This window comes from Schistocerca americana, chromosome 8, assembly GCF_021461395.2.
Source record: "Schistocerca americana isolate TAMUIC-IGC-003095 chromosome 8, iqSchAmer2.1, whole genome shotgun sequence".
Lineage (NCBI taxonomy): Eukaryota > Metazoa > Arthropoda > Insecta > Orthoptera > Acrididae > Schistocerca > Schistocerca americana.
This window is the reverse complement of record NC_060126.1, coordinates 123,157,176-123,182,505: the sequence shown is the minus strand read 5'-3', so window position 1 is coordinate 123,182,505 and position 25,330 is coordinate 123,157,176. Positions and strand designations below refer to the sequence as shown.

Here is a 25,330-nt window from a genome sequence, read left to right as displayed (position 1 = left end):
TACAAAATTTCTCAAATAATCGAAGGTCAGAAATGTACCATTATGGTGCCACAGCCACAAAATGACAGCCGATCGGTGACAAGCATGTGCATGTGTGTGCATTTAAACTATCTTGCCACAGCAAATACCTGTTATGCTAAGGAGTGCAGTTAATAATCAACTTAGCTGAAGATAATGGTTTCAAGTGAACGGTCATAGCTAGGTAAATTTTAAATTCTCATCCAAGAGTGTTTACGTTCCATTCACATTTTCTCTGATGTTTCATGACTGTTAAATCAGTTACTTGTATGCATAACTACCATAGCACCTTAAAATTATTATGATAATTAGCTGTGCTGCATTGTTGGGCATATCCAAGCACCATCACTTAACAGGATGTCATTTTATGGCTATAGTTCCACTATGAATCACTTCCAAGGTACAGTTATTTTGAAAATTTTATAGATATAAGTTAACATGAACCATGGACCTTGCCCTTGGTGGGGAGGCTTGCATGCCTTAGTGATATGGATAGCCACACCGTAGGTGCAACCACAATGGAGGGATATCTGTTGAGAGGCCAGACAAACATGTGGTTCCTGAAGAGGGGCAGCAGCATTTTTAGTAGTTGCAGGGGCAAGAGTCTGAATGATTGACTGATCTGGCCTTGTAACATTATTCAAAATGGCTGAAAGCAAGAGGAAACTACAGCGTTATTTTTCCAAGGTCACGCAGCTCTACTGTATGGTTACATTATGATGACATCCTCTTGTGTAAAAAATTCCAGAGGTTAAATAGTCCCCCATACGGATCCCCAGGCGGTGACTATTTAGGACGTCATTATCAGGTGAAACAAAACTGGTGTTCTATGGATCAGAGCATGGAATGTCAGATTCCTTTATTGGGTAAGTAGGTTAGAAAATTTAAAAAGGGAAATGGATAGGTTAAAGCTAGATATAGTGGGAATTAGTCAAGTTCAGTGGCAGGAGGAACAAGACTTTTGGTCAGGTGAATACAGGGTTATAAATACAAAATCAAATATGGGTTATGCAGGAGTAGCTAAAATAATGAATAAAAAAATAGGAATATGGATAAGCTACGATGACCAGCATACTGAACGTATTATTGTAGCCAAGATAGATACAAAGCACACACCCTCTACAGTAGTACAAGATTAATATGCCAACTAGCTCTGCAGATGAGGACGGCATAGACGAAATGTATGGTGAGATAAAAGAAATTATTCAGATAGTTAATGGAGATGAAAATTTAATAGTGATGGGGGACTGGAATTCGATAGTAGGAAAAGGAAGAGAAGGAAAAGTAGTAGGTGAATATGGACTGAGAGAAAGAAATGAAAGAGGAAGCCACCTGGTAGAAGATTCCGCAGAGCATAATTTAATCACTGCTAACACTTGGTTTAAGAATCGTAAAAGAAGGTTCTATATGTGGAAGAGACCTGGAGATACTGGAAGGTCCCAGATTGATTATATTATGGTAAGACAGAGATTTCAGAAACAGATTTTAAGTAGTAAGACATTTCAGGTGCAGATGTGGACTCTTACTACAATTTATTGATTATGAATTGCAGATTAAAACTGAAGAAACAGCAAACTAGAATGTTTCAGAGGGAGCATTAGAGAATGACTGACAAGAACAGGCGAAATGAGTACTGTAGAAGAAGAATGGGTAGCTTTGAGAGATGAAAGAGTGAATGCAGCAGAGGATGAAGTAAGTAAAAAGAGGAACAATAGTAGAAACCCTTGGGTAACACAAGAGAGATTGAATTTAATCAATGACAGAAGAAAATATATTGTGTCTCATAACATACATGAACAAAATCATTTGATTCAGGTACAGGAGACACTTCAAAGTTTGGTAAAATTTACCATAGACATAGAAAGTTGAAGTCTACATTTGTTGTTGTTGTGGTCTTCAGTCCTGAGATTGGTTTGATGCAGCTCTCCATGCTACTCTATCCTGCGCAAGCTCCCTCATCCCCCAGTACATACTGCAACCTACATCCTTCTGAATCTGTTTAGTGTATTCATCTCTTGGTCTCCCTCTACGATTTTTACCCTCCACGCTGCCCTCCAATGCTAAATTTGTGATCCCTTGATGCCTCAGGACATATCCTACCAACCGATCCCTTCTTCAAGTCAAGTTGTGCCACAAACTTCTCTTCTCCCCAATCCTATTCAATACCTCCTCATTAGTTATGTGGTCTACCCACTTAATCTTCAACATTCTTCTGTAGCACCACATTTTGAAAGCTTCTATTCTCTTCGTCCAAACTATTTATCGACCATGTTTCACTTCCATACATGGCTACACTCAATACAAATACTTTCAGAAACGACTTCCTAACACTTAAATCTATACTGAATGTTAACAAATTTCTCTTCTTCAGAAATGCTTTCCTTGCCATTGCCAGTCTACATTTTATATCCTCTCTACCTCTCCAAATAGCAAAACTCCTTTACTACTTTAAGCGTTCTCCATTGAGAATGACATGCTTCATTCTGTTAACTAGGAACCCTTCAATCCAATCACACAATTGGTCTGATAGTCCATATGCTCTTACTTTGTTCATTAAATGACTGTGGGAAACTGTATCAAACGCCTTGCGGAAGTCAAGAAACACAGCATCTTCCTGGGAGCGCATGTCTATGGCACTATGAGTCTCGTGGAAAAATAGCGCGAGCTGGGTTTCACACAATCATCTTTTTGAAACCCTTGCTGATTCCCACAGAGTAGATTTCCAGTCTCCAGAAAAGTCATTATACTTGAACATAATATGTGTTCCAAAATTCTACAACCGATCGATGTAAGAAATATAGGTCTATAGTTCTACAAGTCTGTTCGACGTCCCTTCTTGAAAACGGGGATGACCTGTGCCCTTTTCCAATCCTTTGGAACGCTACACTCTTCTAGAGACCTATGATACACCACTGCAAAAAGGGGGGCAAGTTCCTTCACGTACTCTGTGTAAAATCAAACTGATATCCCATCAGGTCCCGTGGCCCTTCCTCTTTTGAGCGATCTTAATCATTTTTCTATCCCTCTGTCATCTATTTCGATATCTACCATTTTGTCATCTGTGCGACAATCTGGAGAATGAACTAGAGTGCAGTATTCCTCTGTGAAACAGCTTTGGAGAAAGACACTTAGTATTTCAGCCTTTAGTCTGTCATCCTCTGCTTCAGTACCATTTTGGTCACAGAGTGTCTGGACATTTTGTTTTGATCCACTTACCGCTTTGACATAAGACCAAAATTTCTTAGGATTTTCTGCCAAGTCAGAACATAGAACTTTGCTTTCGAATTCGTTGAACACCTCTCACATAGCCCTCCTCACACTACATTTTGCTTCACGTAATTTTTGTTCGTATGCAAGGCTTTGGCTATGTTTATGTTTACTGTGAAGTTCCCTTTGCTTCCGCAGCAGTTTTCTAACTCATTTGTTGTACCACTGTGGCTCTTTTCCATCTCTTATAGTCTTGCTTGGCACATACTCATCTAATGCATATTGTACGATGGTTTTGAACTTTGTCCACTGATCCTCAACACTATCTGTACATGAGATAATACTTTTGTGGAGCCATCAAGTACTCTGAAATCTGTTTTTTGTCACTTTCACCACACAGAAAAATTTAGCTACCTTTTTTAATATTTCTATTTATGGCTGAAATAACTGATGCTGTAACTGCTTTGTGATCACTGATTCCCTGTTCTGCATTAACTGTTTCAAATAGTTCAGGTCTGTTTGTCACCAGAAGGTCTAACATGTTATTGCGAGTCGATTCTCTGATTAACTGCTCAAGGTAGTTTTCAGATAATGCACTTAAAAAAATTTCACTAGATTCTTTGTCCCTGCCACCTGTTATAAATGTTTGAGTCTCCCAGTCTATATCTGGTAAATTAAAATCTCCACCCAGAACTATAACATGGTCGGGAAATCTACTCTAAATACTTTTCAAATTTTCCTTCAGGTGTTCTGCCACAACAGCTGCTGAGCCAGGGGGCCTATAAAGACATCCAATTACCATGTTTGAGTCTGCTTTAACCGTTATCTTCACCCAAATTATTTCACATTTTGGATCCCTGTCAATTTCCTTTGCTACTATTGCACTTTTTATCACTATAAACACGCCTCCCCCTTCACTGTCCAGCTTGTCTCTGTGATATCCATTCCAATCTGAGTTTAAAATTTCATTGCTGTTTACATCTGGTTTCAGCCAACTTTCCGTCCCTAGTACTATGTGGGCATTGTAACCATTTATTAATGAGAGCAGTTCTGGGATCTTTCTATAGACCCTCCTGCAGTTTACTATTACCACATTAATATTGTCATTCCCTGTGTGTAGTGCATGCCTGACCTATTCAGGGGGACCCTACATTTCCCCACCCGATAGTGGAGGTCAAGAAATTTGCACCCCAGATCTCGGGGGAATCGTCTCAGCCTCTGGTTTAAGCCTTCCAATCGGCTCCAAAGTGGAGGACCGCGATCAGTTCTGGGAACAACACTACAAATAATTAGTTCAGATTCCACCCCATGAGGGAGACTTTCCACCTTCACCAACTCTGCCAACCGCCTGTATGAACTCAGGATGAACTCTGAACCCAGACAGCAGAACTCATTGCTGTCGACATGAGCAACAATTTGCAGTCAGGTGCACCAACTGCTCTCTATTACCGCTGGCAGGGCCTCCTCCACATCTCGGATGAGACCCCCACCGGCAAGCAGACAGAGTGAACACTGGCCTTCTTCCCCGACCTTTCTGCTATTTCCCTTAGGGGCTCCATCACCCACCTAATATTGGAGCTCCCAATCACTAATAAACCCCTCCCCCATGCGCCTGTTCAGACCTTGCTGAAGGAGCTGCCACATGTGACCCTCCGCGTCAAGCAACGCGAACGCCGTTGAACCTGCCACTCTCCTTGGGGAGAGGGTGGCCCAACCGGGTCCAGTACCCATGAAGATGTCTCGAAAGCAGGGACCATGGGTGAAGCATGTAACACCTGGTGTGTGCCATGTGACGCACCAGATTCCCCATTGCCGCTACACTCTGAGGCAGCAGCCTGAAGACAGCTAACCGTGGCCATCAGCATGTTCAGCTGTTCGCAAACAGTGGTCAGCTCCTCCTGCATCCGTACACAGCAATCACACATCCTATCCATCCTAAGATATCAAGAATTTACTGTAGAGAGTTAAGTAATCAACTTTTAACTAGACTGCTAATTCACTAAAGGCGGCTGATAGCTGACTAAACTGTGGTTACTAGACACTTCTTGTTGGAAACAATGAAAATAAGCACTAACTGTCTCTGGACTCTATTCAAAACAAACACAAAATCTATGGAACACTATTACTAGTACTCGAAAATTAAAGCTTCCTAAAAGTAACAACATGTGGAAAAAGAAGTGACAAGTACAAAAAACACAGTTAATACTTAAATTTATGTAGCTTGGTGCACCAAAAAATACACATGCACAACTATTTAGGGTATATAAACATTCAGTAGTCCAGACTACAAATAAATGTTGGAAGACTAAGCCCAGTGAAGCACCTTTTCAGATACTTCATGCAGACTCAATACCACTAGGGAAACATCTATTAGGGCACGTATTTACAATGTGGTTTATTGTCTGTACATCACCAAAGACACACATCCTATCAGTGCAAACACACCATTTGTGCATGGTGTATTTGCACATACCTTCTCCAGTTCGAAATGTATTAAGCTTTACACAACACCTTTCCAGGATGATGAAAGACGGGAACTTTAAAAGTTGAGTTGCCAATAAGCTCATGGCTCCTGGTTTTCACGGCTTACCACTTACATTTCCATTTAGCATCACAGTTCAACCCAGTGGAGAGCATTTGGATTTCTATTTCATATGCTGGTCTTCTGGATTTGAGGCATTTCCTATGCGGCAAGAGTAAAACTTTGTGAAGGGGGACTGATTCATTTTTAGACTTGCTTGCAAAGATTGTACAGAGCCACCTTTCAACAAAAGCAGACAACACAGATGTTCGATAGTATTCGTAGCCAGCACTGAGTCACTAACGGTTTTCATAGAATTATTCAAGTAATCATCATCTTTTTTTCACATGTGCGCTGCAGAACCACACTCATGTGCAATATTTTACTGCAGAGTACAGGGTTTATAAAAAAAAAAAAGAATCATCTGATTTGGCACATCTATATTTCTGAACTAATAAATGTATACAATGGTTTTTCTATTTTTGATGAACAGGAGACTCAAAAGTCCCCCCAATACCTTTTCATAGGTGTAGGTGTTCAATATGGCCCCCCTTGAGATGCACGGCATATGGAAATGTGGTATTCAAATTGTTCCCACACTGCAACAAGCATGTTTGAGTTACAGCTTCCCCAGCTGCTGTTATGCGATGTCTCCATTCATTCATTGTTGTTGGTAATGGAGGCACATAAATAGAGTTTTTTATAAGCCCCCACAAGAAATCATTACATACAGTCAGATCTCGTGACCTTGGGGGCCAGTAATGTATGTCTGAATCATTTCCTCCAGTGCAACGATCCATTGTTCAGTAATCCTTTGATTTAAAAACTCCCCCACTTCCTGATGACAGTGTGGCAGTTTCCCATCCTGTTGGTAAATGAAGTCGTTCGAATCAGTCTCCAACTGTGGGAAAAGAAAGTTCTAAGGAATATCAAGATATGTGCTTCCTGTAACAGTGTTCTTGGCAACGAAAAATGGACCATACGCCTTTTCTCATGAAACTGCATGAAACACATTAAATTTTGGAAAGCCCTCTCATGTTGTACAGCCTCATGTGGTTGTTCCGTACCCCATATTTTCACATTACAATGGTTCACCTTTCCATTTAAATGGAATGTTGCTCCATCACTAAACACTAAACGTGGAAGAAAACTGTCATCCTCCATCTTGCCCAGAACGAAATTACAGAACATCACATGTTGTTGTTTGCCACTTTCACGAAGAACTTGCAGTACCTCAATTTTGTATTGTTTCATGGTTTCATGTGTAAATGTTGACGCAACACATGCCAGATGCACAGCAGGAGCATGTTGAGCTGTCGAGCTGCACAGCAAACAGGTTTTTGTGGACTCCTTGTGAAATTATGGCAGAGGTGTTCGATGTCTGTTTCAGGCACTCAGAGTTGGTGCAGGGATTTGCCTTTACACAAACAACCTGTTTCTCAGAATTGTTCATGCCATTGTCTAATGCTCTGTGTTGTAGGAGGATCCACACCATACCTAGTACGAAAGTCACACTGAACAGTTATTACTTGCATTGTGCAAAATGTAGAACACAAAATGCTTTCTGTTGTCTTGTCACCATTTTTAGTAGAACTGAAGTGGGTGCACACTGCTGCTACCTAGTGGGAACCATGTAAAACTCGAGAGTTTGCTCATTCCAACAGTACATTGTTCACGCACAAATAACATAATAGTTATGATTTTTTAAAATGCACCCTATATATCAATGCAAGAGATGCTCCACGGACAACTGACATGTTTGCTTCCCAAATACTACCTACCAACTTCCTCGCCAAGTTCACTCATCTTTGTACTTTCTTAGCTGTGTTGGAAAGGTGTTTATGCTATGTCAGAGTTCTGTCTAATGGGATGCCATGGTAAGTTGGCATATTACTGTGATTGGCAATGCCATAGGGCCAAACTGTGGGTTGATCTTTGCTGCTGCTAAATGATTAGAGAGGTGGAAAAGATTTACTTTTGTTTTAGAAACCTTAGTCTGTCATCACATCCTGCATACTGGAGTTCTGGCAGGTCTGCTGTTACATACTGAATAAGGCCAGAGCAAGAACAGAGCCTTGAGGTGAGCCATCATTAGAGTACACATTGTCTGCTCCTCTTTTTAACTTGGTGTACTTCACACTGCTAATTTTTGAACATGTTCCTTAAGAGGTTACTTAGTCTTATAAGGTATAGTTATCAGAAATTTCAATATTATACCAGTACGCCACATCATGTCATAAGCTGCTGACATGTGAATGAAAACCATCCTGGTCTTTAATTTCTGGTACCTAGTTTCTGTGTGAGTAGACAAGGAGAGCACTTGCTCACAGCAGCTTCTACAAGGTGTAATCTATCTTGTTCAGTTGGTACCACATAATTAATTTGGTTTGTATTCTGTCTATTATAACTTTTTCCAGGAATTTGTAACCACAGCTAAATACAAATGTGCTCTGAAGCAGTTCCTTCTTTCCCTGTAATTTTGATAACAATAACTTAAGTGCTCTTAAATTTTGATGGTAATGTTCCTTTGTGAAGAATTACATTAAAAAGGCAGGACTGTTGTGCACCAGAATTCCTGAGTAAAGCCCATCTGCACCTGCTTTTCTACATTTCATGTCAGTAAGGACAGTCTTCTGTTCAGTGGTCATAAATTGAGATGAGAATTTTGCACTAGATTCTAGAGATTTCTTGACCTCAGTAAGTTCTCTGTTTACTTGTTGAACACATGTTTTATCTGCTGGAACCTTGGAAACTCTCACTCAATGACTGGCAATTATTTGTGTTATGGGACAGGTCTTCTCCCAGCTCCCGAATCAGTGTCCCAGCTTTTCTACTGGAATGTGTGAAATCATTCTTTGTGCCAGTTTTCTTTGCTTTGATCAGTCACAGAATTCATTGAATTTGTGGCTGTTTCTTGCTCTCCACCTCCTTTGAATGTATCTCTTTGAATGTACCCTTTACAGCACTCTCTATGTAGGTGTTAAAACTATTAAAACATAAAACTGAATGAAAAGTTACGAGGGAAGCAGGTAACATGTAGGCAAAACTCAGAAACCACTGAAGACATCTCTACCACACTTTGTACATATATAACTCAGCATCTTGGGGAAAATATTTTAGGTACAAGATCCCTTACCCAAGCACCACTACAAGGGGGCAGGGAAGTGGGTTGCTGGAAGTGTGTAAAAATTACCAACTTTAATATTGATTTCACAGTTTTCAGAGTTGCTAAGCTCAAAGACATTTCCCTCTTAGGAGTGTGAGCAGAAATGGAAAGGGAGTGACAAATATTTTAGGTAATCAAGTTTTGTCTTGAATTAATTTTACAATAAATTTGTAAAGGGCTTAATTTTATAGTTTGTGTATTGTATTTATACTTTTAAAAACAAATAAATACAGTAGGTTTGTTTTATGCTGTACAATAATTTAATTCCTTTTTCTATCTGACATAAGGCTGAGGTAAATAAGTAACTGGGAACAGCAGACAATCAGCTAAAACACAATAAAGGATGATGGACAACTAATATTCACCATAATGTACAGGGCACATAATTTGTAAATATTAGATGAGGGAAGATAGGGTAGCAGAAGCAGTTAGTATTTGTGTAAGAAACATCTCACAATATCTGTATTCATCAGCTACATAATGTGACACAGCAAACATGCTTGTCATTATTATAATGGAAATTACTCAGAAAAATGAGTGTGTACAGGCACTAGCCAGTGATAGTCATCTAGGCAAAAGTGTGGGAGAAGATGAAAGGACAGTATAGAGCAGTGTTGAAATATCGGAGGGGGGAGACAGATGGGTTTTAGTGACAGCAGTGAAACAAGCCCAAAATAGAAGAGGGAGGGAGGGAGGGAGGGAGGGAGGGAGGGAGGGAGGGAGGGATGAGTGCAGAAGTGAAAAATGGTGAGCTGGGCAAAGGTAAGGGTGAATGGAAAAGTGAATGAGATAGAAATGTCCAAGGGTGGAGTTTTAGGTCAGGGAGTTTGCTGGAACAGATGTGTGGGACAGATAGTTACAAACTGATAGTTAAGATGTATATGATATGTTTTGTATTTTGGCTGTTGACATTGTAGTGACACATGGATGATGGTTTGGGATAAGAAGTGGAATACAGTGGTGGGACTAGGATATTAAATAGGTTGGGTGAGTGGTGGAAGCCATAATTTTGTTGCAGGTGGTGGGGGTTGCTGTATGAAGGGAGTATTTTGATACTAAGTACCTGTTAAACCCCATCCTCAGCTATGACAGCTGGCATATGTATTTAGTAAGTCAGAATGAGGCAGAATGGGTGTTTAAACACAGACCAAATTAATGTATATATGGTACAATTGCCAATCATACTAATTTTACAAGCATCACCATGAACTTCTATCCAAATTAGCCACATATCATCCACACTTCATTTATACAGGCAACAAAAATCTATATACAAAGGTTTAGCAACAGAAACAGATACTGTGAACCTTCCTGAATAGGTCCACACAGCTTCAGACAACATTAATGTGTGGTATGCTAAAACATCACAAGGACATATATCATACAAAATAGAAATTCTGTTCATATTATCCTTCTTAATACAACTGAAAGCAATGACATCTCAGTTTCAGCCACCAATCACCTTTACATTACTAAAAGCAAACCAAATTTTCATCCATGAATAACAGCTATATTAATATAGTCGACGTAATATCATAAGAAATTATGATATTATATACTGTAAACAGTTGCATGCCAGCAGTGAACATAACTGTATGACGAGGAACTATCCTTCAAGACACCTTTGACTTTTATGCACTAAGTGTTGGCCTAAAATATTCCCTGCAGGATGCCAGCTACATAATGTGGGATTGCATTATGCATGTGTTCATTAAAACTAACATTGCAATAACAATTAAGATCACTTTTGTTAATATACTTAACAATGTCCCTTTCTTTCTTTACTGACTGAACATCTAACTGTTATTTCCCAAAAACACATAAAATACTTCTTATCAAGAAACTTCAAATAAGCACTGGTACTGTACTAATGGTGACTGGAGAATAATTTTATGGATACAGTAAATCATTGTACAGTTTCAAACCTTGTGCATTACAGCTACAAAATCATCCCTGGCAAAATCAGAGTGAACAGGAAAATTAAACCATTACAGTCCAGAGAATGGTCATCTGAATCAAACAAACCACTATTTATTACATTTACTGTTGATGCCCAACACCTGTCAAATACACACCACCTCTCATTGTTTTCCCCTCATATTACAATCCTCTCTCTTCCTAACATTGTATTCTCCCTTGTCACTTTCTCATTTACTAAGTTCTATGTTTTATGATTAATCCAGTCTTTCACCACAGACATACATGCTAGCATGTGACCACAAACACAAATGCACATGCTCTCTCTCTCTATTCATTCACTCCCTCTCCCTTTGCACTGATAAATCATAGTTTATTTTGGCACTTATGCAAATTTAATCTCTCTTTCTTCACATTTTATTTATTCAACTAGCTCATTGATCTTTCCCTGTATAATGCATTATCGGGAAGGTTAAACGGAGCATTATCACGGAGGAGTAAATTCCATTTCTAAACATCTGGAGTCAAACATTGAAGAAGACTGACACAAAGAACCCTAGATATAATGCAACAAAAGGTCTTCTTCAGAAATCAATAAGATGCAGCCATAGTTTTTTTAAAACTTGCCAGGAGGTCAGCAATTGACGACTGTCTGAATACCAGGCATTGTTACCTCTTTGACATTACACAGGGTACACCACATGGAGATGAACTGCCAAAGGTTCAAAACTTGCCTTTATCTTCTTGAATATTTATATTTCAAACAAGCTAAACACACAATCCAGAAAGTTCATTTACACAGATGACTCAGCCAAAGTTGCACAACATGAATCATTTGAGGCCTCCAAAGACATTTTGATCTCTGACTTAAAGCTGCCAAGCAACTACTTTCATAAGTGGAGACTGCAGCTTAACACAACTAAGACAGAAGTATCATGCTTCCACCTTTGTAATGGTCACAAGAAGAGAGCTTAACATTGACTCTGAAGGTGAAGGTCTCAACCGTGACAACTACCGTGGACAGAATGCTTGCTTAGAAGGAGCACCTGACAAAGACCACAGGTAAAAGAAGGGCAAGAATTAAAATGATTAATAAACTGTGTGGCATCTATTTGGGCTCCTAGGTAAATATGCTTTGCACATTAGAAGTTGGGCTCATCTATTCGGAGGTGAAATACTGTGCCCCTGCAATGATTATCTGCTCACATACGAACAAGATTGGTGTGGCACCAAATGACATTATCCACACTATCAGCAGCACAGTACAATCAGCTCCTACTGCATCACTGCCCTCCTTGAGCCATATACGACTACCAGAGATATGGCGTAAAAATGCTTTCCTTAGAGAGTACCATAAAATTAGCAGTATCCCTCAGCTGTTCGTACATACTGAAATTGCTGGCCTGACTCACAGAACACTGATATCAAGAAAATAGGCACTATCCACTGCTAAGGAACTGACACACTCAAACTTTGATGTTCACAATATCTGAAAATAACACTGGAAAGAGCACTGATGACCAAAATGCCAAAGTTCCTCAGTGACATTCACTGCCCAAATTAAACATTCCCTCCCCCCACCTCCACCCCTTCTCACCCCATCTGGTAAGTCTCCCATGACCCAAGGTTCTGAGTGACTTTTCTGTACTCTCCTCACTTCCTACACCTCACATATCCTTTTTCTTCATCACTCTTCCTTTCCCCTCAACCTTTCTGCCAGAAGAAAGAGCCACTGGCTCCAAAAGCTTGCATATTTCTTTAACCTTCATATACGTTTTCTCCTGCTGCTCCTTGGTAAGTAGGATTTTTATCTGTACAATTACATTATATTTACAACACAAAACATGACTGATGTGAAGTTAATAGGCACTAGTGCAGGCCCCCAATCAAACTCAATTTAAAATGAACACAATACACATACAACACACAAATACAATTTAAAATTACAGAAAAATTAATCAAGGCTCACCCAGCATCTGGTGCAGGAGGTATGTACATAGGTGTTATTCTTCTCTTTCCATCTGAAGTATGAGTCTCTATCTGTTTATTGATGGGACCCTTAAGAGGTGTTGAAGGCTGGGATACAGAAGCAGCTGGCCGTTCCAGTGATCCGTTAGTCTGCCCAGCGTCTGCTGCCGCTTTCTCTGCTGCAGCTTTTTCTGCCTTCTCCCGGACAGCAAGCAACTCTGGTGTCTCCACCACACATGCACCTGCACCACTGGCAGCTGATAGTGACTTGCCATACTTGCACTCATGAAGCATTGTCTGTTTCAATTATGACAGGTTCAATATTAGTATCAGGATTTTAAGACGTTACAAATAATGTCATGAACAGGTGCGCCACACTGGCTCCCTTAACACTGTTCACAAGAGTACTTACAAAATATTATCAGCTACAGCTGCACTAAAATGTTATCAAAATGCAGAAAAAACAAAAACTGCAATCAAGACCATGCTTGGTTTAAATCAAATGAAGCACTGTTTATGTCCATACACACATATCACAGTTGCGTGGTTGTTTGACAGTTTTACTTATGTTTAATGACACAAATCTCATATCTACTTGTGGTGCTATTGATTTGGTCTGCACCAGTTAAGGAAACAAATCGAGAAATTTATCTTTCAAAATTAAGCAGAGGTTTGGCTATGAAAAATGTAAAGTGCTCACAACATAAATATTAAATTAAAACAGGATTTCTAATTGAAAATTTTCAATTCCAGTGGCAGCAATATTGAAGAGCAGGTTGGGTTACTGTAGACACAATGTTAACAAGAGAAACACAAAATGGAAGAGAACAAGAGGCTGGGAAGTGGGATAGACTCATTTAAGAACAACATATTCTGTGCTCAAATTTCAACCAGATTCTCAACTAGAATGACCTCCATGCCAATGAGCACGAATTCTGAAAACTTCAGTCACTTGTAACTCAGATTGAGCTTCTCTCCCATGACATTTTGAAAGCCACAGATAAAAGCAATCAAGCAGAGGTATTTCTTGACTTTCAAGAAGCATTTGCCTCATCACCACAAAAAAGACTGTTAATGAAAGTATGACGCCCCCCCCCCCCCCCCCCCCACACACACACACACTCAAACAAAATAGTTGGATGAAATGGTTGACATTCATAAGCATCTGGAAATCACCCTGAATACAGTCAAACAATCGGCAGTTGCTGAGAATTGGTGGAGAGCTCCCGAGAGTGACCTGTGACATCTGTACCAGAGGTACCTCATGTACTATTCTCTCCCATGAATCCTATCTCCTCTGCAGAAAGTATGGGATCTGTCATTAACCATTCACTTTACTGAGAGAGGCGTGTCAATGGTAGATCTAGGCATCTTCTACAGGATGGGCTAGGACCAGGGAGGACTCAGTCCGAGCTGATGTCTTTCACTGAAACTGATCCAGAGGGACTTACTTCACATGTTTTAGGAAAATCTGTTTTGTGTGGTGGCAAGATGAGGTGAACACAAAAGGGTAGGAGGTCTATTAATCGTCAGCAGTTGATATGTACAGCAAATGATGGTAGGAAAATTGCAGCAAGGGACACGAAAAGACACCAGGTGCACTCAGTGTGTATGCCTGCAGGCCACATTCAACATGTTGAAGAGGCTAATCAAGCAGCCAGTGAGGGAACAGTGTGCAAGCAACTGCAGATTGTGGCACAAGTTGGAACAAAGATGCCTTTCATCTGGGCTCCGAGGCCACTCTTGGGTCATTCCACCAACTGGCAGAGATAGTTCAGGAGGTCAGCCTTGAGCATGGAGTTTCAATGACTTTTGTCACAATCTGCAGCAATGTCCCCCAGTATACAAGAAACTCAAATCCAGCAAGATAGAAACCGAAGCGGCATGTGAGATTGTTTGGGCAAGACCCAGTATCAGGGGGTGGGAATAAAATGATAAATGGATGCTTTTATTGCCCACCAGACTCATCTCCTGATATGAACAAAAACTTTATAGAAAATCTTAGTTCAATTGTACATAAGTTCCCCAATCATAGCATAATCATCAGGGAAGACTTAAATCATCCAACAATTAATTAGGACAATTATAGTTTTGTTGGCTGTTGGTGTTATACGACATTCTGTGAAGCATTACTAAATGCCTTCTCTGAAAACTGCCTGGAACACATAGTTAAGATCCCCACTCATGATGGAAATATATTGAATTTAATGGCAACAAATAGAGCTGACCTCTTTGAGGATGTCCACATCAAAACTAGTATCAGTGACCATGACACAGTTGTGGCAACAATGATTAGGAAAGTATACTCAGTAGACTAGATCAAAAATCAGTAGTGGCATCTCACAATGGGGAACTTTAAACTTTCAGCACAGGTAAAGAGCAAATCTGGCTCAAGTTTAAAAGAATAGTTGACCATGCACTGGACAGATAAGTACCCAATAGAACAGTTCATAGTGGGAGGGAATCTCCATGGGATACAGTCACTGTAAAAGAACTTCTAACGAAACAGAGATCAGTGCATCATAGGTGTGAAACAAATCGTAGGGCTATAGGGAGAGAGATAATGAGTGAAACGAGTTTGCCTGTCAAGAGAGCAATCTGTGATGCCTTCAATGACTACCTTAGCAGATTACTGTCAAGTGATCTTTCACAGAACCCAAAGAAATTCTGGTCATATGTATAAGCTGTTATTGCACCAAAGTTAGTGTCCAGACCCTAGTGAATGAGACATGAAGTGAAATTGAGGATACCAAAGCAAAAGCTGAAATGCTTAACTAAATTTTCAAATGTTCCTTTACAAAAGAAAACCCTGGATAACTGCCACAATTTAATCCTCGTACCACTGAAAAGATGAACAGAATAAGTATTAGTGTCAGTGGCTTTGAGAAACAGCTTAAATCATTAAAATTGAACAAAGATCCAGGACCTGATGGAATCCCTATCATATTCTATACTAATTTTGTGGCTGAGTTACATCCTCTTGTAACTATAATGTATCACAGATATCTTGAACAAAAAAAAAAAACCAAGTCTAGTTCTTGGAAAAAGGCACAGGTCACACCCATCTGCAAGAAAGGGAGTACAAGTGATCCACAAAACTACCATCCAACATCCTTGACATCTATTTGTTGTAGAATCTTAGACCATATTTTGAGTTCAAACATAATGAAGTATCTTGAACAGCTAGATGATGTCTTTCTTGATTTCCAAAACACATTCGACTCCATATCACACCTATGCTTATTGTCAAAAGTATGATCATATGGGGTATCAAGTCAAATTTGTTACTGAATTGAGGACCTTTTGGTAGGGGGACTTATCATGTTACCTTGGATGGAGATTCAACATCAGATGTAGAAGTAACTTCAAGTGTAACCCATGGAAGTGTGTAGGGACCCTTGCTGCTCATATCATATATTAATGATCTTGCAGATGATGCAGTTAGCTATAATGAAGTACTATCTGAAAGAAGCTGCATAAATATTCAGTCAGATCTTTCAAAGTGGTGCAGAGCAGAGACTGGTAACTTGCTTTAAGTGTTCAGAAATTTAAAATTTTGTACTTCGGAAAAAAAAGAAGAGAGAGAGAAAGAGAGAGAGAGAGAGAGAGAGAGAGAGAGAGAGAGAGAGAGAGAGAGAGAGAGAGAGAGAGAGAATAGTATCCTATGACTAACGACTGCAAAAATTTCCCTCAAAATGACAATATGCAAAATTACTTAACAGATGCTGTTCCATAGCGAATTGTATCCAGACAAGTTATTTGTCAGAGACAGGTTGAAATAGCTTTATTTTCTGCATCAAATATCAAAACATAAGCAGTTACTGGCATTGTACATCATCTGGCAAAGCCCAGTTAAGAATGATAATGTCCACAAGAACCTACATGGAAAATGAAGTGTACAAACCCAACGATGTATCAGTGTGCTCAATGATCTGGAGCCATGCCAATGTAGGTGGTTGGATGGACTGTTTAAGTTACACAGCACATAATGCAACACAGTACTCAGCCATGAGACCTAGCATTTTATAAGAAGGAAACGTGCCTGTTTGTTTGTTAGCTAAAGCTTAAAAGATAGTATAACAGGGACAGTTTTAACGTGGGAAATTAGGTGGCTGATGGTTTGAGTTGTATTTGCATATAATACCGCTAGAGGTTGGGCCTTAACTACATCTTTAACAGTAATCTGCTAACTTCATCAAGCCATTGTGCAGTAGCTGTGCCTGAATGCTTTGTGTTGTGCATTGCTCATTTTCTTCTTTTGAAGCGGCTAATCCTGGTCCATCACAGATTTTGATTATGACCTTTACAAAACCAGAAGAGGTCAGTGATCCCCTGTGACAATGTGTCAGTTCTTGTGTATTCTTCTGCTCAGCGAAATGGAGGCAGAGTTTGTTTCTGCGCACTGCTCCTTCCTCTGTGGTGGTCAAAATTCTAGTCTGTTTATGTTTGCAGCCATCTGTAACTATAGCCTATAGCACCATCTCTCTGCGCTATAGTGACTGGAACACAAAATCTGTAAAGTTTTCTAACAGTGCCGAAATTTTTCTCCTAAAGTTAAAATTGAGTTGTCGTACTTTCAATTCTACTTCTATGCTAAATGCCTTGTCAGCTCTATCTGCAGTGTTGTCACGCATGGGTCACATGGCTGTGAATGCCCATGAAAGGTTGAATTTAGTAGTCTGCAGGTTTTTTAATCTTCAAATTGGGTGAGAAAAGACAAGTAATGTTCAGAAACATCTTACATTGGAGACACATTCATTTAACTAGAGGGAAAGTGCTGCTGCTTTTCAACAGAACAACCAGTTTTGAAACCATAAATGCAGCCAAATGAAGAAAAGAAGTGCCATTTTGGAAGAAAAAGGTCTTGAAGTTTTTTGCAAAAGCAAACACCCCCATCAAAAAGTTCAATTTCAAAGAACTAGTAATTTGTCTGTCTTCACTCGTGTAGTATGACAATCTTATAAATTTGTGTGTCTAATAATTTACAAACAAAGAAAATATATGCGAATTTCAACAAAACTATATGCGAATTTTGCAAAACACAGATGTGGATTTTACAAAAATATATTTTCCCGTCCTTACCTATCAGTATAATATCAATGAGTTAGTAAAATATCGATGAGTTACTGCTGGAATTGGCCAACTCATACAAATACCTAGGTGTAACACTTTTTAGGGATATGAAATCGAATGATCACATAGGTTCAGTTGTAAGTACAGCAGGTGGTAGACTTCGGTTTACAGGTAGAATACTGGGGAAGTGCTATCAATCAACACTGGAGATTGCTTACAAGTCACTTGTGTGACCCATTCTAGAATATTGCTTAAGTGTACAAGTGTACGGGACCCATAGCAGATATGACTAACAGGGAATATTGAACAAATATGGAGTAGGGCAGCATGATTGGTCAAAGATTTTATAATCCTTGGAAGACAGTCACAAAAATACTGAAGAAACTAAGCTGGAAGACTCTTTAAGATATATGTAAACTATACTGAGAAAATCAAATGATTGCTCCAGGTATGTACTACAGCCCCCTACATATTGCTCACATACTAATCATGAATGTAAGATCAGAATAATTACTGCACATACAGAAGCATTCAAACAATCATTCTTTCCATGCTGCATATGTGAATGGAACAGGAAGAAACCCTTATAACTACTACAATGGGATGTACCCTCTCGCATGAACCTCACGGTGGTTTACAGAGTATAGATGTAGATGTAGATGCAGAAATAATGCAAGGAAAACTTTTTAATGCTTACTACATTTTCGTGATTCATGAAGTAAAACTTCAGCATCAGGTATCTCATTTTAATGTATTACAACTGCATTTCTAGATTATTTGCAACATGTTTTAGAGACAGTATTCACATACGTCACTGAATGTACCTGCAAAATTGTATCATTGTATGACACAGTTCCACAGATGTGATATTTTAAAACTGCCAGAATCTAAGATGAATTAATTTTGGTTTTGAATTTTTCACCAATCTATGGGTCACTAAGGTGAAACTAATACATTCTATGAGGGCTATTCAGAAAGTAGGGAACATTTCCATCTGACGCCGCTAGGCACGCACCAATCACGTATATTTTGGTATATGTGTGAGCTCGGCAGCTCAGTTAGCATCCATCCCTGACAGTGGGAACATCTCTGCACGTCTGGTTTTTTTGATATTTGAATTTGAAATGTGTGCTGCATTTCGAAAATTCTGCCAGTTGTGAGCTGCGGTCTGCGACACAGTTTTTACTAGCAAAAAACCTAAAACTTATAGAAATTTATCGTGAACTGTGCGAAGTATGCGGAAACAATGTAACGAGTGAATGTTTTGTTCAGGAATGGTGCATTCGGTTTAAAAATGGCTAAACCAATGTTCATGATGAAGAGAAGAGTGGACACCTGAGCATTGTGACTGACAATCTTGTCGCTAAAGCTGATGAAACGATTCGTGAAAATTGTTGCTTCATGATAATGGAGCTTTCACTTTCTTTTCCACAAGTTTCATTGAAATTATTGTTTGAAATTGTCACTCGAAAGCTAGGCTACCACAAATTTTGTGCATGGTGGGTGCCCAAAATGCTTACAGAGCACAATAAAGAACAGCAAATGGAGGCAACGTTGACATTTCTGGAGGCCTACCACAAACATGGTGATTCATTATTGGATCAAATCATAACAGAAACATGGTGATTCATTATTGGATGAAATCATAACCAGTGACGAGACTTGGGTGAAACACGTCAATTGTGAGACAAAATTACAGTCCGTGGAGTGGGGGGTCACAAGGTCCTCCCAGAAACAAAGAAAATGTTTGCAAACCTTGTTGGTAAGAAAGCTGTTGGCAACAGTGTTTTGGGATAGGCAGGGTGTGCTTCTTATTGATTTTCTCGAACATGGAGCAACCATAAATTCTGCCCGGTACTGTCAAACTTTCCACGGCCTTAGAAGAGCAGTTCAAAACAAATGCCGTGGAAAGCTTATGTCCAAAATTTTGTTTTTGCTTGACAATGCCCAACCTCACATGGCAAACCGCACTAATGAACTCCTAATTCATTCAAATGGGAAATTTTCCCTCATCTGCCCTATATCCCCAATCCTGCACCAAGCGACTTCCACTTGTTTCCCAATATGAAGAAATGTCTTGCAACGCAGTGCTTTGATGATGATGCAGAACTCCAGGCAGGCTGACTCACTGGCTGAAGTCTCAGGTGGCAGAATTTTACAACAAAGGTTTTTCCAAGCTTGTCCATCGCTATGATAAGTGCCTCAATGTGTTTGGTGACTATGTGGAAAAGTAGTATGTCAGTCGCACTTTCACATGTATATAATAAAATGTATATACATCTTCTTCTTCTTCTTCTTCTTCTTCTTCATCATCTTCCTGAATAGTCCTCGTAAGTAATTGGGGTTTTGAGTCTTCAAACATAAAGGTTTACACACTTAATGTAAAATATTTAACACACAAACTCATTTGTAAAGTCAGACATCTAAAGCTCTTTTATACATGGGAGACTGTCTCTTTAAACACTTGGGCTGTGGGGATAACTGGTATTAATAGTATGGATAATCATCAACAGATGTAGAAGTAACTTCAGGCAGGCCACAGGCAACTGTGTTGGGGCTCTTTATTGTTACTGTTGTATACACATGACATTATAGATAACATTAATAATAGCGTCAGTCATTTTGCAGATGATGCAGCAATATCTGGAAAGGGTTGCATTAGTATTCCGTCATGTCAAAGTGGTGCAAAGATTGGAACCTTGCTTTAAATGATGGGTATGTAAAAGTGTACACTTTACAAAATGAGAAAATGTGGTACCTATGGTTACAATACCAATGACTGACAATTACAGTCAGTCATTTCATACAAACACCTCGGTGTAAAAATTTGTGGGGATATGAAATGGAATGATCTCACTGGTTCTGCTGAAAGTAAAATAGACAGCAGATTTTGGTTCATTGTAGGAAAATGCAATCACTCTACAGAGGAGACAGCATGAAAAACACTTGTGTGACCCCAACCTAGAATATTGCTAGAGTGTGTGTGACACATACTACATATGACTAACAGAGGACATTGAGCAAATATGAAGAAGGGTAGTGAAAATGGTTACAGGTCAGCTTGACTCACAGGAGGCTATCACAGAAATGCTATGAAACCTGGAATGGCACATGCTTTAAGATGAACGCCTGCATTTCCTTGGCATACATGAATCAAACTGAAATGAGTGACACACTGTGCATGGATACACACACTTACTATTTTTTATTTGAATTCTGTGATGTGCACAAACTTCAGTCTTGTTTGATATATTTGAGTTGTGTACATTCTGTCAGACCTAATATAAAATGACCTACTTTTTTTTAATAATATGAATATTTATATATATGTTTGGAGAGAGAGAGAGAGAGAGAGAGACAGAGAGAGAGAGACTGATTTTTGATTGAGATTTTACTTTAAGTCGTAACTGGTATCTGAATTTCGGTTGCTGCTTCCTTGAATGATCAGCTTCTGCACCAGTTGGTGACGTATTACAATTTGGAGGAAGCTACTGCTCTTTAAGGTTTAAAATACAACTCTGTTAGTTACTTGGCCGTATTGTGGATAGCTTTAAGCCCAAATTTTCGTAGCTTTTCATACCTAAGGGACCACTGTTGTAAGTAAATAAGATCAAACAGCAATCTGCTTTTTGTGAGAAAAAGAGATTGCTTAGCACACAAACTCCCTTCAAACTACATGTCCTGCTACATCAAAATTGGTCAGTGGAGTTCAGCACAATACTATTGTACAAGAATATAATCCAATTACAGTAATTCAGAAATTCTGAGAGATTGTTACGTATTGAATGAAAACTATAGAGAATGCAGTTCTTTTCCTGTATTTTAGTGAACTTCGTACACTTACAATTCTGTTGGTTGATAGACAGCAATGACAATGAAGTTTACCTCCTCTTCCAAAAACAAGATATTTCTATTCCTCACTTCCGGAAAATTTGTATACATAAATGTTTGGCAACTCTTACACATACTTTACTCGGTTTTATCACTAAAATATCAATTTTCATTAAATGTAACAATACATTCTGAGTGATGGCATAGCAACATGTCCTCTTTCCACAAGATACAGATTAACAGTCCTCTTTTTTTTCTTTTTTTTTTTAATAAATCTTATTTTGATTTTTTGTTTATTAGAGTCCATACTCAAAGATTCACAACTACTATCGTTGTGGGGATTGCGCACTAAAGAATTTCTTGCTGTTCAGCTGCGCTTCACTTAACTTCAAGTACTTTTTTAATCACATTTACATTTACATTTACGGTATTTACATACATTACTGAGTTCTCGGAATAAAATTAGGCACAAATTAGTTTAAAAAAGCAGTGAGACACACACAACATTACAACCTGTCCGACAGAACAGACATCACTCGTGATGACATGGCTGATGCTTACATTTATACGAAACACAGAATGGGGAAAGAAAGGGAAAGGATGCAAGGGAATTCATCACTTCCAGGCACACAGGGCATTGTCCTAATGCAATAACGAAAGCTGAGAACTGATGCTGGTCCAGGATTCTCATGAGCACTTGCCTTAACCTTATTTATTTTGCTTCAAATCAATTTCTAATTAGCTTGGAAAATAGCCTTGTGATGATGGTGCAGTGAAAGAAACACATTAGTTATTTTTACGATTGATTAACACTGATTATCTGTAGATTAAATGTTTGTTGGTTAGGTTAGTTACAAAACAGCATCATCGTCACACATTTGGTATCCACTACTGCATAAAAGCCTCCTACAGATTTCTCAATCTTCAGCTATGTGCATTCATATTAATGTAATTCACATAACCAAACTACTCAATCTACATGATCTTCAATTGGTGCACCACTAACTTCAGGTACTATGCGAGATATGTTTTGTTTTGATACAAATGGTGCTATCAAATTTACTATCCACTACAATTTCATATCAAAAGTCAAAAGTCAGTGACAGCAAAGTGACATTATGAAATGCAGAGCAGCTTTACATAAGTAGGTTTCCCAGAAAGCTATTGTCACCATGTCTTGAACAACGTGTTTAAACCAGCTTCTTCTCAACTTTGCTTTTATTGGTTTCATTTGTCTATGTCATTTACAATTCTGCCATTAGTACTGACATTTGGGTCTGGCAGCCCTGGGGATTAAAGACACCTGGAGAAACCATGCACAACAGAAAAGAACACAGGCACTTTGTGCAGGCAGCGTGTGGTCTTCAGGGCTCGTGACCACTGGATATGGATATATGCATTATATTAGTAAACTAGCAAGTAGTACTATTCTTCTAGATGAGAAGTCTCATTTCAAGGAGGTAGTTGCACATTGCTGAAGACACAGAAATATCGAACTTATGTACAGTATCCACAAACTACATTCTCTCTTTTCCTGGTGTTGATTTTATTAAACCGTACACATCACTGGTCATAGCATGCCAGGCAATGTTATGAAACTATGAGAAATATCTGATGATAGTGTGAAGACAGATGTGAGCAACAAAGACAATCATGAACAAAATTTTGAGCTTCGGAGAGGATACACATTATATATTATCACAGGTAAAATCGTTTCGGAAGATGAGAGATTTGTTAACAATGAGTATAGATTTAAGTGTCAGGAAGTCGTTTCTGAAAGTATTTGTATGGAGTGTAGCCATGTATGGAAGTGAAACATGGACGATAACCAGTTTGGACAAGAAGAGAATAGAAGCTTTCGAAATGTGGTGCTACAGAAGAATGCTGAAGATAAGGTGGGTAGATCACGTAACTAATGAGGAGGTATTGAATAGGATTGGGGAGAAGAGAAGTTTGTGGCACAACTTGACTAGAAGAAGGGATTGGTTGGTAGGACATGTTTTGAGGCATCAAGGGATCACAAATTTAGCATTGGAGGGCAGCGTGGAGGGTAAAAATCGTAGAGGGACACCAAGAGATCAATACACTAAGCAGATTTAGAAGGATGTAGGTTGCAGTAGGTACTGGAAGATGAAGAAGCTTGCACAGGATAGAGTAGCATGGGGAGCTGCATCAAACCAGTCTCAGGACTGAAGACCACAACAACAACAACAACAACAGCATTATGATTCATTTTTACTACGTTGCCATTGTCTACCAACCAACCAACTTGCTTAGAGTTTATATGGCTGCATTAATAATTTCCAGTCAATAACAATTACATAGGTGGTGTAAGAATAAAAGTTTATTTAAAGTAAACTCTGTTCATTTGTCATGATTCTAGCAGAAAAGCAGCAATGACTTTTTTAAGGGTTTCCAGTTTATTACTTTATATCTACTAGGAGCTTGTTATAAGACCTTGGCAACAGAATATATTACTACTCTAAAGCTTAATAAGAAGGCAAACCACATGTAGATAACATTATTTCATCCTTCATTGTTACCTAAGAGCATAATAATAATAATAGGTCTTTGTTGAGGCCTAAACAAGATGTGCTGTTATCTGCTTTACACTATATTCTTATTATTCCAACTTTGGTGAAAACCTTATCATCCCTACACTTTGTTAATAACAGTCGATTCTAATGATTTCACAAGATGAAGACACCGTGAAAAGAAAAGAAAAGAAAAGAAAAGAAAAGAAGGAAACAAAATGTAATTTAAATGGAGTAATAGTGACAGACTTTCCTAGCAACCAAGACAGTATTATTAGAAGGAAAGCTAGCTGAAGTTTCACAGTTTGCAGGGAAAGAAAACAAATAATGACTTTCTTAAAATATTTATGCAGCTAGTTGTAGAACAGTAATTAAATAATAATTATCTGATATAAACTGTGTGTCAAAGAATCAGTGAAATCATCAAAAGTCAAACCCACTGCAATATGACTTAAGACATGATATCTGTTTGGTGAAAAAATGAAAATTGTCCCTGAATAAGGAAAACCATGAGGTCATTCACATGTGTACAAAAAGAAATCCATTATACCCCAGTTACATGATAAATAGTACAACTTTAAGGGCTGTAAATTTAACTAAGTACCTAAGAATTACAATTATGAACAACTTAAATTGAAATGATCACATAGGTAATGTTGTGGGGAAGGCAAACGAAACACTGCATTTTATAGGTGGAACACTTAGAAGATGCAACAGGTCTGCTAAAAAGACTGTTTACCTACACTTCTCTGTTCTCTGCTAGAGTACTGATTTGCAGTATTGAATCCTTACTGAATAGGAGTGATGGAGGACACTGAAAAAGTTCACAGAAGTGTAGCTCATTCTGTATTACCCGGCAAGAGGGGAAGGAGTATCACAGATACGATAAGTGAGTTGTGGTGGCAGTCATTAACCCTTTCATGACTATGGGCATACATGTATGTCCAGCAGGTAGAAAAGTCATTGCTATTGGCCTAGATGTACACTCAGCGGGCAGTAACTCCAGACGGCTACTGACGGAAACGGAGGTCCTAAACTACAAATTAAATGGCCTTCGACATATTCGTTTGACACATAAAAAGTAAAATGCGCTCG

General features: G+C 38.9%; 1 protein-coding gene across 1 annotated transcript in view; it reads right to left on the bottom strand.

The window, feature by feature from the left end:
• Positions 1-25,330, bottom strand: part of LOC124545615 (protein HIRA-like) — a 322,322-nt gene that overhangs the window by 177,210 nt on the left and 119,782 nt on the right. Inside the window, 1 exon segment of the mRNA XM_047124563.1 lies at positions 12,887-13,039. Within this exon segment, the coding sequence (XP_046980519.1) occupies positions 12,887-13,039 (153 nt within the window).